The sequence below is a fragment of the Crocodylus porosus genome, unplaced genomic scaffold (genome assembly GCF_001723895.1).
Source record: "Crocodylus porosus isolate Cpor-Errol unplaced genomic scaffold, CroPor_comp1, whole genome shotgun sequence".
Lineage (NCBI taxonomy): Eukaryota > Metazoa > Chordata > Crocodylia > Crocodylidae > Crocodylus > Crocodylus porosus.
Window position 1 is genome coordinate 39,587,106 of NW_017728909.1, and position 17,729 is coordinate 39,604,834.

A 17,729-nucleotide genomic window follows, 5' to 3' on the forward strand; every position below is an offset into this window, starting at 1 on the left:
GTTTTCAACATTTATTTCATCTGCAGAACCCTAAAAAAAAAATTATTGGATGGAGGTGCAGATCCCTTTGAATTGTAAGTGTGGGTATTCACATACTTTTGATCCATCACAGTCATCTTTTGCAGACCCCCTAAATATAGTCTGTGAACCCCCAGGGATCTGCAGACCACAGGTTGAAAACCACTGCTTTAAAAGGAAACAAATTAGGTGACAGCTTAATCAAAAGTACATAAAATGACACAAACTCAGTAAATCAAGTTATTCAGAAGAATTACAAAGATTTTAAAAAAGTAACCAAGTTTGGTTTTTTGTTTCGTTTCATTTTTTAAATAATGTAACTATTTGTTCTCCCCTGTGCTCTGCAACCTACTTCACAAGAGAAGTCAGTGTGATGTTTAGGGGTTTCCACTTATTTATAAAAAAATAAAGAGAGATTGTCAATTACAACAGCCTGTATAAAATACCTATTTTTATTATTTTAATTGAAAGGCATATTCAAATCAGAGATATCAAAATCCAAATACTTAATTAAAAAATCTGTTACTAGCTATTTAACAATGCATTACATTTTTAAATAATTATTTATTCCTGGTGAGAATGCATATCCCAAAAGTTTTTTAAGCAACAAATAGTTCTTTAGAAATATATTTGCTATGCACAACATAATTAAATAGCAGTTACTCACTACTTACAATGGCTTCAAAGATAACTTCTGGGTGTTTAGTCCCTCTAAAAGTCACAATCAGTGTATTTTAAATACCTGACTGGGTTCATGATTTTTGCCAAACTCAGTTGAAAAAGGTGAAACTCATTTTGTTATTGTAAATGAATTATGTGAACCCAGTCCAATATTAATGTTGAGTCATACTACATGTTAATTTGCATACAAAGTGATTTTTCAGCCAAAACACTTAAAATGGTTTTGATTGGTTTTTTTTAGTTAACAAAAGGAAACTACTCACAAGCTGTATACTTGTCATGTGCTTTTTCCACCACAAGTATTTATAATAGGCAGGTCCCAGTGCGCAAAGTCCATAGTAGGTATACATTATGACATGTACAACACAGTTCACAAGAGCATGGAATGTTCCTAAACCACCTATAGAACAAAGAAGTATTTTAAGACTTGCAATAGTTCTTTAATTAAAATTACATTTGCCAAGACCATCAACTCAGGTTTTCGCATTTTGCTTTCAGCTAGTGGGTATGGATAGGTGTTACTGGGGGCAGGGAGTGAAGTGGTGGAATTCCTATTCACCACTATACACTGGGACCATGCAGGCATTGGTGCAGTTTCATCTGCAGGAAACATGCAGGATCCAAGAAAAAGATTATCTTTTAACGAGGAGGGAAATTTGTAGCACTAGTTCCTCCTTTTGAATCATTCTCTGGGGGCAGTTTCAGAAGAGCCAAGGAACAAGAGTACAAGGCAGTTTTTTTTGAAGTACCCTCAATAAAACACCATCCTGTAAATGTTCTGCCACTTTTGGTTTTTATAAAACACATGTAATGGGTCCTGGCAGTTTCTGCCCCCCCCCACCCCCGTTTTGTAATTGTAGTGACTCAGCACAGTGGTATAACTGAGCCCGGATGTCCAGGCTGCAACCATAGGCCTGGGTCCTTTTTGCTGTTTCATGGCTATTGCATTTCAGCCTAGCTGTGTGGCTGAACCCCAGCCATATGTTTGACTGGCAGATTTGGGCCAGGGTGAGACCTGGCACTATTTGTTGTTTACCCAGACCTCAGGTCTGGCCAACTTTTGCTGCCTAGTTCAGGCCCAGTGAAATAGGCTGCGCCTCCTTTTGTAGTTCATGTCCCAATCAAGTAGCGCAGTTGGGCACTAGTTGTAGTTCAGGCCCAAGCCAAGATAGGCCTGACCTTTCCTTTGAGTTCTTTTGCAGTTTTCTGGCCAGCAGAACTGGGATTGGGGCAAGAAATTTTGGGGTGCAGTCTGCTGACAAAAGCTGCAGTTAACCCCTCAAAACCAACATGCAGAAGTGGAGGTTGGCACTCTACCACGTCTCTAGGATTATGGAGCCCCTTGTAAATGTAGAAGAACCCATGCTCTCAAGCAGCTCCCCACAGTGCAGTAAACCCAAGGGTAAGCTCAGGACACACTGGTGTAGGCCCCACTTTCCAACCTACTGTTGAAGGGCAGTTATAGGGGTACAGGCCCCCAGAACTATCTGCTGGGGAGCCCCAAGTCCCAGACTGCATGATTATGGGTGAAGCATCCCCAAGAGGGTGCCACCTATAGACTTTGCTTTGCAGATAGTGTTTTATAATTTTACTTAATGTTTTCTTTTAAATTTTGTTCTTTGTAATAAATTTGAGTTTCATCTTTACACTGCTTTCAGGGAGGGGATGGTTTGTTTACACATGATACCCCAGCAAATTTAGTGTTCCCAGATTTCTGGGTGGGGCTTGAGCCACTGGTCTAATTCATAAGGTACCTTGAAAATGTGAACCTAGCCCTTTTTGCTGCCGACCAATGCCTGGTAGAAGCATTACACACACTTTGTTTTTTCTTTCAAAAACCAAAAACAGGCAATGAAAAAACCCTCATTCACTCATCTTCCATGCACCGCCAGCAGCAGCAGAAAGTGGCACTATACCACATGCTACTAAGAGCAAACCAAATATTTTTTGCCTTCTCCCCCATTCCATTTATTTTAGGAGCTTTAATCTGAGCAGTTACACAGAACACTAATACATATAGATATATTTTTAAGCAGTGTTTAAACTTTGTATCTTTTTTGGTATCCTTTTCATTTACAGTGTGGGAGCTTGTAAATTGCATACAATTTTAATAGTATTAAAATATTTTAAAATGAATAGGATGCATAATTATATATACTATTATCTCTCTGTCACAATTTCAGCTCCTCTCTCTAGTACCTGGAGCAAATTTGACTCCAAACCACCAGGTCCACGGCATGATGGAATGATGCAAGACATGCAGGAAAGAAACTTGGCTGTTTTTCTTACGCAGAACAAAAAAGACCTGAAAATTTAAGAATATTACAGAAGTTTTATATGCAAGTAATTTATTTACAATTAATTCTATGATACAAGCTGTTCAAATCTAGCGCATACAGGTCTCCTTCACCAACTACGCCTTTGAGTATCCATGGTTAATATTCCATATACCATTTTGGCTACCACGGTACACAGTTTTGAGTAACCACGGTTTTCCATGGCCGTGCATCAGCCTGCCAATGCCCTGGCCCCACGCATGCCTTTCTTCCCCCCACCCGCCCCCCCAGCCGGAGGTGGCCCCCAGCCCTGCTGGAGGTGCACATGGTGGCAGGGAAGAGCAGGCCTGCTCACCACTGTTCTCTGCTGCCCTGCTTCCCATCCCCGTGACCCAGCATGGCAGAGAGCAGAGAAGCCATGCAGGGATCTCCTCGTCTGCCCCTGCTCACCCCGCACTGTCCCAGCAATGCATCTCCTGTGCCTGCCACTGGTTTGAGGGGCACAGCCCTGTACCACTGCCCTCAGTGCACCTTGTGCAGGTGTATCGCCAGAGCAACATGGGGAGGGAGCAGTGGTGGGCAAGGAGATCCCCACACGGCTTCTCTGCTCCCTGCTGCCACAGGTCACGGGGGACAGAAGCAGGGCAGCAGGGAACAGCAGTCCCAATTGGGCTGGGTTCTAGGACAATCTGCAGGGATTGACCAGCCTAATTTCAGAGCGACACAATTTGTTACAAGTTACACAGATCCATATATTGCCTAAGACGGAATCTAAATTTACAAAATGCTGCTTTTTTCTTTCTTGCTTTATTTCCATCCTCTGAATCAAAGCTGCTTCATGTTAAACTGCAGCCAGAACCAGATGTTCCCTCCAGATCAGATGAGATTAGATTTCCTGTGCTCCTCCTAGTTTTCTAGGTTGATGCTGAGTAAATGACTTTGATGCGAGCAAAAATGATACGCAGTACCACCATAGAGGATGACCCCACTTTCTAGAGCCATCTCATCTCACAGAACAAAATATTTTTGGGGATGCAATGTTTTCTCACTCTCCTGATGTGGCAAATCCTTTGCAACCTCCTTAATAGTGGTTTCTAGGCAAGTCAGTCCTGTGCACTCCAAGACCTCTGTGTTTGGTATTCTGTCTTCCCACTTTATTTTCGGGATTTTACATAGACATTTCATGTGGAAGCTGGTCAGTCTATTGACGTGCTTAGGATATGTATTCCACGTTACTGAACCATAAAGCAAAAATGACAGTACGCAAGCCTCGTAGATTCATGTCTTCACCTCAGCTGATAGTTTGCTGTTATTCTATGCAGGATTTTTGTAATATCCCAGCATTCTTGGCTGCTTTTCCAATTCTGTTAGGCAGTTCAATCTGAAGGTCAATTTTCCTGCCCATGTAGCAAAAATGGCCAACACGACCAAGAGATTTATCCTCCAGAGTGACATCAGGTATTGGTTCTTTCACCCTTTGGTACATGATCACGGTCTTCTAGAGCCTAATCATCACCGTGAAGCTCTTGCATGATTCAGAAAATCTGCCCAAGAGATTTTGCAGGGAAGATTCACTGTGGGCAACCAAGGCTATGTAATCTGCAAATAGAGTTCTTTTCTCAGTTCCTTTTACCTTGGTTTTCACACTAAACCTTGATAAATGCCATCATTGCCATCCTTGAATGCATGAAAAAGCAGGAATGAAAGGATGTTAAAAAGCACGGGAGTTAAGATGTACCCCTGTTTCACCCCATTGATGTCAAAGGCATTTGAATCATTGTTATATACTACAGTTGCCGTCATACCCTGATGTAATAAGAAAGCTATGTTCATTATGTTTAGTTTGGGGAGAGCAGGGGGGTGTTTATACCCAATTTCTTAAAACCATGAAAAGGCCCTGTCTGTTGATGGTATTGAAGCCTCTATCAAATCTGACAAAGGCCTATGTACAATAGAATTCATTTTTCTCTATGTTTCTCTTGCAGTTGCTTGACTAAAAAGATCATGTCAGTGGAGGACTCAGCAGTCCCAAGTGAAAACTGCATGGACTTTCAGCACAGATTCTTTCACCTAGAGCAGGGCTTTCCAACCTTTCCTCAGCATGACCCTATTTAAACACTGGAAATTTTTTCAACCCCAAAATCATCAAGTCATAAGTATGGCATTACAATGTTTATGGTCTTCGTATTTTTCATTTAAACACTTAAAATCTTTCTAGCTTCTTTTTAGATTGAAAACCAATATTGAATACAAAGTCTAAAAAAGATACTAAATGCATAATCAGTTGATACTGTTGAGCATCTTTGAGACCCTATTTTTGAGCACTGCAACCCCAAATAGGGTCATGACCCCAAGGTTGGGAACCACTGATCTAGAGACTGCAACCTAGGGAGCATGGTGTGAGTGACACTGATACATAATATTGCAGACAAATAAATCAACATTTCTGACCAATCAGTTCCACCTCTAAATAATCAAATTCAGGTCTTTGCCAGCATAACGCTCACTACTACTCATCTTGTTGTGCATTATGGAGCTCAGTATTGTAAAGTAGTCTGTACCAGAGATGCATACTTAAAAAAGTTGGTTATACATTTTCCCAGTATTCATGTTATCTGGGGGGGAAAAAAAAAAAGTCAGACCCCTCAGGCTCTTTGTACCTCTGCTTCTCCCATCCATATATAATAAAGTTTGTAATTCCACCTCATCTTTGTTAAGCCACTGGAATCTATAACTAAAAAAGCAAGTGAAAAATTAAATTTATGTGAAGAACTTGCATGTAGATGAGGCTTTAGAGAAGCAGCAGAAGTCTATTTCTTCATTTCCTTTTTAAAGGAGTTGAATTGCTTCTGAAATTCCAGTGACAGTGACTCCCTTCTATAATGGGCAGTTATCAGAAAGGGAACTCAAGAGAACAAGATCAGATAATACATACTAAACTAAATAAGCTCATTCAAGACTCAGGATTATTCAATTTAGTGCTCTGATTTTGTAACCCGCAAGACACTTCTAAAGGATATTTTCTGCAGTTTATATAAACTCAGTGAACATGACAGAGGGTGAGAGTAAGAGAACTGCACTGTTTAGACTGAAAACTCTAGAGTATTTTAGAAGTTGTGTAGAAAGTGTCTAAATGAATTCAATAAAAGGCAGAGAAATAAATCTCAGAGAGAAAGCATCATTAAGAAAAAATATTTAGCACTTATACACCACTTTGCAAATAAAGAATTGCCCACAGATGTTGAAAGGCAGTGGAGCCTAAGACTGAGTTGTTTCAATGTGGACTTTGGTGCTGCAATATTTAGAAGTCCAGCAATCTGCAAAGCGAAGCTGTTAAGGAAGGAGGAAAAAAAAAATTGAAAATTCAAACACCACACTGGAAGGGAATAAAACAGAAGGAATAAAAAAAGGTAGAGTCTGGTGGCAAGAACAAGTAGGCTACAGTACACAGAAAAAGGGAAGATAACCATCGGGGCAGAATAAACAGCATGCATACAATAAAGGATTGTTTTCAAATAGCTAGGAATCATAAATTAATCAGCACAAGTTTGCAACTTTGGTGACATGCTAACAATTACATTTTTACAATAGAAGACTGCTAAGAAATAACTGAATAAATGAGAAGTTAGAGAAGAGTATACAACTGTCAGGATTTGGATGAAGAAATGAAGCTTTCAGGCCCAGGCTTAGTTCAAAAAGTTACTCAATTAAATGGATAGCAATAAAGAGAAGAAGGACTAAGTCAATCAACATCCATTTCCAGAATTTCTGTCCTGCCTCCCCACAGTGTCAAGCCAAATGTCAATTGTGTTACTAGTTCACTGCAGCCAGTATGAGTCCTTGAATTTGGGACAGGTAGCATTATCCTGTATCTGGAAACTTCACTGTTAAATGTACAAGATGAGGGAGAGCAGAAAAAGCAGAGAACCTGAAGCACAGCCAGCACTTGTTTCAAGCCCAACCTATTACATTTAAGAACTTTGCAGGGACAGTTTGGAGAAGTTTCATGTCTCCCCCTTCTAACCAATGGGGACACACTCAAAAAAGTGTGTTGTATGAGGCTTAAAATAGCTCTCCTCCTTCAGCATTCTCCGATTTATCAATTCTGATTGAGGATGCTAAATCACTGAATAACAAAGTTTCTGTATGATCAGACTCCTATGGTTTGTCTTTTCTTCCATGAATATCACATATTTACTAATTTTCACATATACTATATACTTACAGTGTCTAGCAATTCAATGAATTTGGAGAAGTAGTAAAGCCAACAAGTCTGAACCATCTAAGAGAAATGAAAAGTAAACAGGTTCAAATTATTATAGAAAGAATTTGTGTTTATAGTTTTGTTTTAAACTCAAAACTTTCTTCAGCTTTAGAGAAACTTTCTCCACATTTTTTCCTTACTGCCCCCTTCTAGTTCCCCATGTGCTCTTCATCTGGTACATTCTCCCCCAAGGTGACACAGATGACTGCTCAAAAAGCATTCCTAAGAATAAAGTTAACGTTGCATAACAATTAGCTAGATTTGGTTACTCACTCTTAGAGCTGTTGGTGACCTGGAATAGTCAACAATGTCACAACGAAATGAATAACCTGTGGCCCAGCCAGACATAAGAAACTAGTGAGAAGAGGAACAGCGAAGAATTAGTTTATGACTGAAGAAAAACTTCATTCATTTTGAGCGACTTTAACAAGGGATTGGCTGACTCAGCTTGCCAGCCATCACCTACCTCAAAATAAAAGCGGTTATCCTAAAGATTGTTGCTGTTGCGCAGTACGGAAGTTGAATCCCATACCCATGTGTGGATGAAAGCCACATCTATGACCGTTTATCTAAACCACAGTGGTCTAAAAAGAAGCAATACCTGCTCCCCAGAACAGACATTAGGATTTGTGTCTTGTTTCATCTCTATGGGAAGCAAGTAATTAAAGTAAATAAATCATGCAAAAAGGCCTGCATACTGGTATGGAATCCAACCATGTTGACACTTGAGAAAATGTTAAAATACTAACATAAAATTACACTTTAATCTTGTTTAGACTTTAATTAAATAATCCGGTTCTTTATATTTTTTCTCTGTTTTGTTTTCAAACAGGTTCAGCAGAAGAAAATTCAAATGATTCAGTTAAATCATTTTTACTACAATCTATACCTGTTCAGCTGAGCAAGCCTAGCTGTACTAAAAGACACCGCCATCTGATGAGGAAAATCTGGCAATAAGAATAACTTAGCTTTTTGGTTTCATTCAATGGCAGACACGCTTTAGAAACTGAAAGCTGTGCAACAGTAGCAAGTTCCCCTTAATTATTTTGCCCAAATCACATGCCAGGTCAAAAATGCAAAAAGCATCATAGCTTTCTATTTGTAACAATTCTTTAAATAGGGGTCAAAGGCCATAAAAGGCAGTCAAAAGAGTTGTCAAAATGGGGAGCATTCTATTCTGTTGGTTTGTTCTGGGCATTTTTTAAACGACTTTCTCTTAAAAATCAATTCAAAAAGTTACAATTAATGAATTTTGGTTTATATCCACATTCTCAGCTCATTGTTTCAGCTTTTTTGCCAAGTTTGACAAGTTGTAGCTAAGAGAAGAGGGCTGAGGCCAAGAAAAAAGAATCAATAAAAATCTATTTTTCTAGTATGTATTTTTTAAAATTGGCATGCAAATTAGACAGGAGAAGCTGAGCCCTTATGATCACAAACAGGTGTACAGAACTAATGGCAACAACAAATGTCACATCTAATCCTTCTCTCTGATGCTATATTAGAGTTCAGACAAGAGCAGCATTGTAGACATCACACTTCATTTTCACTCCTGCCAGCCACCAGTACCAAACTCCCTCTTTCTGACATATATTTGTCAACTGATAATTTATTAATGTATAATAGGAAATTGAATTTTTTTGGCAGATAAGCTGTAGTCCAGAGCAAACTGAACTTTGAATAAGTTCTGTAAAAGTTTATTCATTTAACAAATCAGATCAACAAGATTTGAAACATTAAGACTGTCTAGTGCCAACACACCCACAAAATGGCTTACAGAAAAGAATTAGCTTTTTGTTAGAAGCCAGAGAGAAGGGCTGAGATTCAATCTGCTATAAAGCATCTATTTATTCTTTTGTGATATTTTAAACAATGGCATGGTGGTCGGGAACTCACGTACCAAGTTAGCATCCGGAGTGAAAAAGGCAAGGGCTTTTTATCCTTCCCAGATACAGATATAGAAAAAACGTGTGTTATTTTCTAAAGCAGAAAGTTCAAAAGGAAACATATATTTTGCCTTCCTACCACTTGTACTTTGTACAACAGTTATTACTTAGCCAATGTATCAGTCCTCCAAGAGAACAAAAAATGAACAACTCTGTAATCCACTACCATGGTTATAGTAACTGAATTAAATAGAAACATTGCCAAGTTGACAGCTTTCACCAGTTTATTAAAGCTGAAACAACTGTATCAAAGTCAGATTCACCATTAGAAAGGGCCATTCCTAGTTGAGATGTTTTAGCTGGCCATTTGTAGTACTGCTGGGTAGCCACACTTTGAGCAACACTATTGAAGAATGAATAAATTATAGATGGTTACAAATAATGGCATTTGTATTAACAATATTGCAAGTGCACATACCAGGTACATGTAAGATTTTTTTTTCCCATTAAATCCAAATCACATGATTATTAACCCGTGAAAAACTGCTACCTTGTTCTATGAAGCACAGTTTTTTTTCTTGACTTTCAAGAGGGGAGAGGACTGGGGGGTGGGGAGGAAATGAGGAGAAATTACAAAACTAAGGAAGCATGACAGGAAAGAGGAGAGTTAATAATCATTCTAAAATATTACAATAGTTAAGGTTTTTAAGAGAGCAAGATGCCAAACTAAATTTTTAAATAAAAGAAACATTTACAAGATCTGAGTTGTGTATAGTTTGTGCAGCCTGAAAACTAAAATTAAATTTGTAACTACTTTTCTGGTTCTATGTTCCCTGTTCAGTGTTAAAAACAGCCTATTCTATTGCATGATGAGAAAAATAAAAATACACACACCTATAAAAACTCTATGAAATTGGCTAGTCTGGTTTAATTTTCCCAGGCCACAAATTAAAAAAATTAACTTAGTCAATAGTTTGATTTGAAATTATAAGCTTGCATAACTATATAGTACAAAATACTCATTTCATCTCATCTACAAATAATTGTCTCTTCAACCAGTATCTCAATTCTATTTAAAACTTTTCGATACCTTAATTTCAACATTCAGCACAACAGATCTGGGAAGAATCGATGGGGAAAAGATTTTTATATATGTTGTAACATAATGCAAATATACACATGTACATAAAAAACCAGTTCACCATTTTAACAAAAATAAAACAGAACAAAGTAGCTATTCCAAAATACTCACTTCATAAGTCATATAGAGTGATAGGGCTACCACAGCAAAATTGTAAAATGCCATTGTTTGCCTGAGTTCAAAAGGTTTTCTGTTTTCCATGAGTTTTGGCCCCAAAGAAGTGACAAAATAAATATATGCTCCAATGATAACAGTCTGTGGCACAGGTGAAGACATGAGGGGCAAGCCTTCCACTCTTGGATCTAGAAGAAAAAAAATCATGAATTTTACAACACTCATCACATCCACATTGACTTAAAGTTATTCTATTCTTTAAAAAAAGCTCTCTCATTGGGTCAGATTTTAGAATTGGGTATTAACCTCACATTTTTATAACATGTGGCTACAAAATGTAGCCCCTTTAAGAGCTTCTTCTCAATCGTATTTGGTCCTTGGTGTATCAAGCAAGGTAAGTCGCTATTACTATTATTATTATTATTGAAGTCACCACAGTCCCATGCACACATTTTCAAATTTCTTACTCAGTTTTTTATTCAAAACCTTCTGAGATCACACATCTTTCTATGGGGATAAATAAAGGTCAAGTGACTCAATTTAAGTCTTCACATTCTGCATATTTTAAAATGTAGATAATTGGCATGGTACAGAAAAGCATGAAATAAAATTGGTTAAAATAAAAATGTATCCCCCTCACTAGAGGGATTTATTTCATTCACACTAATTTATCCTTCAGTTTCATTTGTCTGGTCCCAGACCTCAGAATCATTAGAGAATTTTGCCTGGGCATTTCTAGTCTCACACACACATGTGATCTACACCTTTGAAGCAAGCAAAGCAAGTGTTACCTAGCAGGTTCACACAATATTCTAAAACCGTATATCCAGGTACAGCCATCCGTGATCCAACAAGCAAACAAAAAAGGAACACTACTGCTAATGTATCGTGATCATTCTAAGAACAGTTTGCAGAATTCATTTAATCTCCTTAGTTCATGGAGTTGGTTTCACTCCTGTTATTCCCTTTAATTTCTCTGCTCAACAGCATTGGAAGGAATGTTCTTGGCATATTATACACCACATTTACTTGATTCCGAGATGAGTTCTTTTTAACATAGGAGCAGCCTCTCATCTTAGAATCAAATATGGGGGGGACAGGGACAAGTGGCTGCTGTGGCTCAGGCTCTGGCCCCTACCTGCAGTCGGACCACAGCTGCTGCCCACCCTTGTTACCCCCTTACTGCCTCTGCACCCTCACATCTTCCCTCCTACTCACACAGCCTCTGCTTCCCTGCTTGCCCCCTCACCCCCCGCTTGTTCTGCGCCAGCAGGCTTCATCCATTTTGCAGCCTGGGGCACTGAGCACAGCCCCAGCCCTGCCTGTACCAGCAGCATGCAGCCCAGACGGCTGCCACAGGGGCTGGACTGGGGCTGCACTCCATGCCCCAGGCTATAGGAACAGTCTGTCACATGGAGCAAGGGTGAGAAGCAAAGGGGAGGGAAGACGGCAAGCACATGCTGGGCTCACACCACTTGATTTCCCCACACTGCCTACCCCCACTACAGCAGTGGGAGGGGTGAATTAAAAGATGACCCCCTGTGGCAGGGCATCTTTGGTGCCCACCACTTTAAGGTGTTTGAGCAGGCTGTGGGGCAGCCAGCAGCAGCCGGCAGGTGTGGTGAGGCCCAATTAGGTGGTCACATGAGCACAAGAGGGCCACCAGATAGGAGGAGGGCTGGGCAGCCCCACTATAAGCCCAGGCCCCAAGAGCAGAGCTAGCAGTTACATTTAGGGAGCCGGACTCAGTCTGCAGCTCCCAGAACACCTGGAGGTCAGGGTAGGCACTATGGGGATGGAGGAGGTTCCTGGTCCTGGGTAAGATGCGAAACTGCACCCTGCTGGGGTTGGTTGGTGTGGTGGGGCAGTGTAACAGGGGGCCTTCTTGGGGCCGATGTCCCTGTGGCCCGCCCACCTGTTTCTGGACTAACCACCCGCCATGCCTGGTTGTTAATTTAATTGATGTTAATAAAGCGGGAGGCTGCCCACTTCTTGTCCCAATGCCAGAGGGTGGTATCTGTGGCTCTGTTCCTCCCCTACACTGCAGCCTAAGCCTCACAGATGGCATCCAGATGTTCTCACAAAATCACCAGCCCCCCACACTGAGCCCCAGAATCCTACTCCTTGAACCCCACCTGGATTGTTCTCAGACAGCCTATTCCGCCTACATCCTGGGCAGCATTGCTCCCTGAACTGCTTCCCCTTACGGGTGTAGTCCCCACGGGACCTTTGGCTACTAGCCCTGGCCCACCTCCAGGCCAGTCAGAACCCCAGGCCCTTGGCTCTTGGGTGTTCCTTGCAGTGGGTCCACGGCCCTTGGACCCTTCCAGTCCTGGCCCCAGCATGGACCAGTCAGGGGATGTCCAGACAGGTGTGAGTCTATGGCCCCACTCTCTCTGGGGGGTCCACCTTCCAGACCCTACAAAGGGATTAACCCACCTGGTTGTGGGGGCTAGGGATTAAGGCACCCCAACCCGCCTCTCACTGGGTAGTAACTGGCCTGGCATTTCCTGCCACTGGGAGCCCCACCAGGCCACCCACTCCCAGCAGTGCAGTTTTAGGTCATGCCCAGGACCAGGAGCCTCCTGACCATCCCCTACAGCTCCTCCTTTACCTCCAGCTGACACCAACAGCCCTGCAGCCAGGCGATGTTGTTGCCTGGCCTTCCAGCAGTGAAATGCTCTGTTTATATAGGCAGCTCTGAATCTAAAGTGGCTGCCCTCATCAGGCACCTGCTGGCTGCTGTCTTCTGGCCCTTAAAGTGGCAGGCACAAATGGTGCCCTGCCACAGGCAGTCTCTTGGAAATGCCATACCTGTGCCTCCCCAGTGAAAGGTGTAACACCAATAGATCTGAGGCAAAACCAGTAGCAGCAGAAAGGAGGAGTCTGGAGGAAGACAGGAAGAGGAGGAGAGAGAGAGGCTGGGGGAGAACAGCAGGCCCTGTAACAGCTCTGTAAGAAACTGCCATAAATATACTGTTTATATTAAGTAGGAAGCTGTTCCTCGATTACCCATACAAGGTCACACAAAACAAAAGGTAAGGATGAAGCGCTGTACAGCCTCAGCCCCTACAACCTGGTAGGTTACCCCATAAAAGGGGACAGGCTTGGGGTCCAGGCATGTCGAAGGACACGAGGCCTGAGTGGGCCGTAGGCAGAGTTTGGGATGTCTGAAGCCAGAGGAGGCTGAGGGCTAGAATTAGCCCAGAGCTTGGAGTGGTCAGCCTAATGCCCCACTGTAGAGTAGGACCTGAATTGGGCAGCCTGAAGGTCTGCAAGGGGTCAGGACTGAGCATGAGAGAGAGAAGCCTGAAGGGCTGTAGGGAGTAGGGTTGAGTGCATGTTGCCCATGGTGGGGCAAGAATGGGTGTGACCCAGTTATGGGGTGCATGAAAGAGGTCCAGCATAGGAGCAGAGTTTGGCCCTGGAAAGGTCTAAGCGAGAGACAATTGTTTAGATGCAGTCTGCAAAGCATGGGACACAGTTTAAGGCAGGAATGGGCAATTATTTTGGGTAGAGGGCCGCTTACCGAGTTTTGGCAAGCTGTCGAGGGATGCATGGGTAGCCCTGCCCCTTGACAGATGCCCTGCTCCCTAGTCGCCATCTTGGGACCAGAAGTCCTGCCTCTAACCTCTGACCTTTGCCACCGAAGACCCTCCCCTTGCCCCTGGAAGTACTCCTTTGGGGAAGAGGGTTTGCCATCTTAGGGGGGCAAGTGCAGGGTCAAGGCTGCACACTGCTCCCTGCCTGTACCACAGCGCTGGAGCAAGGGGACTGGGAGTGAGCAGGTATGCAGAAGCCAGTGGCAGCTGAGCAGGAGTGCAGGGTCCACACTGGTGTCTCAGGGCCAGCACCCATGGGGCCCAGGGCAGGGTGGCAGGAGTGTGGGGTCCTGGCCAGCAGGGGCTCTATGGAGCCAGGTCAGCTCCCCATTCTCCCTGTTGGTGGCAGCCCATCTCAGCTCCACAGACACCTGCCAGCCCACACCCTGCACTCCTACCACCCTGCTCTGGGCTCTGCTGATGCTGGCCCTGGGACACTGGCACAGGCCCCATGTTCCCACATGCCACTTGCTTCCACTCCCCCCACTGCTTTCCTACCTGCCTGCCAGCTCCTGGCTCCATGGCCAGACCACAGGTCTCAGCAGGAGCTGGCCCGGCCCTGGGGACTGGGGTGATTCCCACGGTCCTCCCTTCCCCTGCCCTTCTTACCTGAATTTCCCATGCCAGTGGTTGCCATGAACTGCCCCACGGTCCCATACCAGAAGCCCCTGCTAGGCAGGGGCTTCCAGCTGTGGGGGTGGGGCCAGACAGGCCTGCTGATGCAGGAGCCTGTTATGGCTTCCCCTGGGTCCTACTGCTGCTGGCTCCTATCATCTTTAACAGGAGCCAGGGGCAGATAAATATTAAATTTTCTAAATTTTTTAGGAGCCCCTTGGGCCAGATAGTATGGCCTGGAGGGCCAGATCTGGCCCACAGGCCTTATTTTGCCCACCCCGGTGTAAGGGGAGGTTCAGAACTATTTTGCCCTTGGCATGAGGACAACTACATAGGCAGGCTCCCACCTATGAACAACTTTAGTTCCAACAAAAGTGTGGCAAGACAGTCAGGTGGGCAGGCCAACAATTGGCCCAGCTTTGAGCTGGCCCCTTGTCTCACCCCCCCCCCCAATTAAATTCTTTATATGAAAAATTATAACAAGTTCATAAAATGTTCTTTGTATAGAATTAATTAGGGGGGTAAAATTCAGGATAGTCTTAGATTTGAGTAAATATGCTATGCAAAAAATCTTTCTTCATGCACCAGTGTTGAAAGGCAGTACTGGGGTGATTATTCACAGCGCACACTTTTGGGCCTACGAGTACAGCACCTCCCCCTGTCCACATTGTAATTTCTAATTTGGTTGCCGATTAATTTTGAATGAATAACCCAGCTATTGCTATTAATTAGGGTTTAAGCTTTAGCAGAAAAGTTGACTGGGGTTTTCATACTGTGTATGTCACATGTTAACTCTTTCTGCCTTCCAGATACCCCGGATTTGGATATAGCACTCACCACTTGAATCAGCACTTCGTGATTCTCTCTCTGAAACTCTGGGAGTCTATATTTTCACAAATACATCTTAGCTCAGAAGATAGCTAAGAAGTCAGATCTGCAAGCAGCTGGCCCACACTCTCTCTCAAACTGAACTCTTCCATAGAAATATAACTTATTAAATATCTCATATGGACAAATTGGGAAGCACACCAATATTCAAGTGTTCATGCGTCTAAAAGTAACTGAATTAATATTTAAGGCAACAAAATATTAAAAATGCTTCAGTAAAGTTAAAATCAAATGACCTAGGCCAGCAGGGGCCAACCTTTTGGTTAGACATGTCACAAATTAGCTCCACACCCTCCCCCAAGTCCTACTCCAATCCCCCTCCCCTGCCTGATCTGCAGCTGCTTTCTGCTCCAAGCCCTATGCTCCCTGACCAGTCTGCTACTTTGCCTTCTGCTCTGCCTCTACTCCCTCCACAGTCTGCTGTCACACACATACCCACACCCCTTGTGGCAGCCATGCCACAGGTTGGCCACCCCTGCTCTAGTACTGTATAACAGCAAAATCTATGAAGGCTATCAAAAATAAAAGGACAATCACATTCTCACACCCTCCTCTCACTCATCCACCTCATTCTCCTAGCAGTCCTCCTCCTCCCCATGTCTGATGGGACAAAATGCAGTCATTAGAGCATGCTGGAAGACACTAAATCCAAGTTCCAGATGGTTAAGAAGGGCTCAAATTCTAGAAGTCAAGGCTATTACAGCAAGAGTGCCTTGCTACCAGTTTTAAAAACGGTTTTCAACAACCAGTTTCTATACTAAACCACTCATTTAATCTCTTGTTACAAAAGGAAAGAGAGATAACTATGTAATATTTTTGTGTCAGAACTACTTAACATAGGAGGTGGCCAACCTGTAGCAACCATGCCACAAGCAGGCTCTGGCAGATAGGGCAGGGGGCAGAAAGAACAGCAGATCAGAGCAGCTCTAGGGGGAGGCTCAGGGGTTAATTTGTGGTATGCCTGCCAAAAAAGGCTGGCCCTCACCAACCTGGCACTTCAAAACACTGTTGGGGAAAAAACAAAACAAACAAACAAACAATCCACCAATTACTCTATACTCCCTGCTACTGTGTTCACATCACAGCTGGCAACAGAATATATCTCCCTTAAATTTCATCAGTTTCACAGACAGTAGGGCTGGAAGGGACCTCACAAGATCATTGGGTCCAGCCCCCTGCCCAAGGGGCAGGAAGTATAAACTTTCTATATAATTTCTGTAGGGGATATGTAACATGACAGAATATTTGCGCTGTATTTTTATCCTTATAGTCCCTCAGTTGCAGGTGTTATGAATGCTCCTATTTAAAACAAGAACTTGATACTGTGAATGACTCACAGGTGTGAGAGTCTCAACATTTCTTTCATTTGCAGCTTCGATGTCAGCAAGAGCTAAGTACATCATCACTTTGCAGATTTTATTACTTGGATTAAAGTAGATAACTCAATTTGTACTGAAACAAGAATTAAATGTTGGATTAGACTCAAAACGCAGTATGCAATTCTAATGAGTGAAAGAGCCATACAATGTATCATCTTAAATTTTAAATTCTCTAACAAATCATTTTTACAGCTGTGATAGTTGCACCACTGAAATTTCAAATGTTACCCTACTCTTTTCTGTATAGTTAAAACATGAAGATTGCTGGACCAATTGCTTAAATGCAATTAGAACATGATTATTCTTTAAGTCAATGATAGAAGAATAGATTTAAAATAACTACAAATTCACTGAAAATCTTTAAAGTTGAATGAAAGTAAAAATGTAACAACTCACCAGCATCTTTCATCCATTCACCATAAATCAGTGCAGCTTTTGAGGTAAGATTGCTAAAAGCCATTTTCCACTTAGATGTAGATTATGGCTTCTGAAAGAAAGAGAAAACACACCAAGTGGTATTTGTCATTCATGTAAGGAGAGACGAATAAAACATTTGAGGAGGAGGAGAAGATTTCTAAAAGGCGACACTAAAAACATATTCACAGATGTAGGGTCAGAGGGGACCTGAGCAGATCATCAAGTTCAACCCCCTGCCCTGGGCAGAAATGAATACTGGGCTCATATGACCCCTAGTAAGTTTAAGCACATACGACCCCAACTATGTAGTTATCAAGCCTCCTTTTAAAGACCCCTAAGGTAGGAGTCAGCACCAATTCCCTTGGAAGCTGGTTCCAGATCCTGGCTGCCCTGACTGAAGTAGTGCCTCCTGATGTCTAGCCTGAACCTACTCTCAAATCAACTTGTGGCC

The 17,729-nt window shown here is 42.5% G+C and overlaps 1 protein-coding gene across 3 annotated transcripts in view; it reads right to left on the bottom strand.

Annotated features, from left to right (window-relative positions):
• The window catches only part of ELOVL7 (ELOVL fatty acid elongase 7), a 48,688-nt gene that overhangs the window by 1,034 nt on the left and 29,925 nt on the right, over positions 1-17,729 (bottom strand). For 2 of the 3 annotated variants that reach the window (XM_019532114.1, XM_019532115.1), the window contains exons 2-7: positions 17,258-17,348; positions 10,375-10,565; positions 7,513-7,593; positions 7,201-7,257; positions 2,899-3,004; positions 963-1,099 (exon numbers count right to left, since the gene is read on the bottom strand). In XM_019532114.1, the coding sequence (XP_019387659.1) occupies positions 963-1,099; positions 2,899-3,004; positions 7,201-7,257; positions 7,513-7,593; positions 10,375-10,565; positions 17,258-17,321 (636 nt within the window). In that variant the 5' untranslated portion in view covers positions 17,322-17,348. The remainder of the gene's footprint in view (positions 1-962; positions 1,100-2,898; positions 3,005-7,200; positions 7,258-7,512; positions 7,594-10,374; positions 10,566-17,257; positions 17,349-17,729) is intronic. The other variant, XM_019532116.1, reaches the window with a different exon arrangement.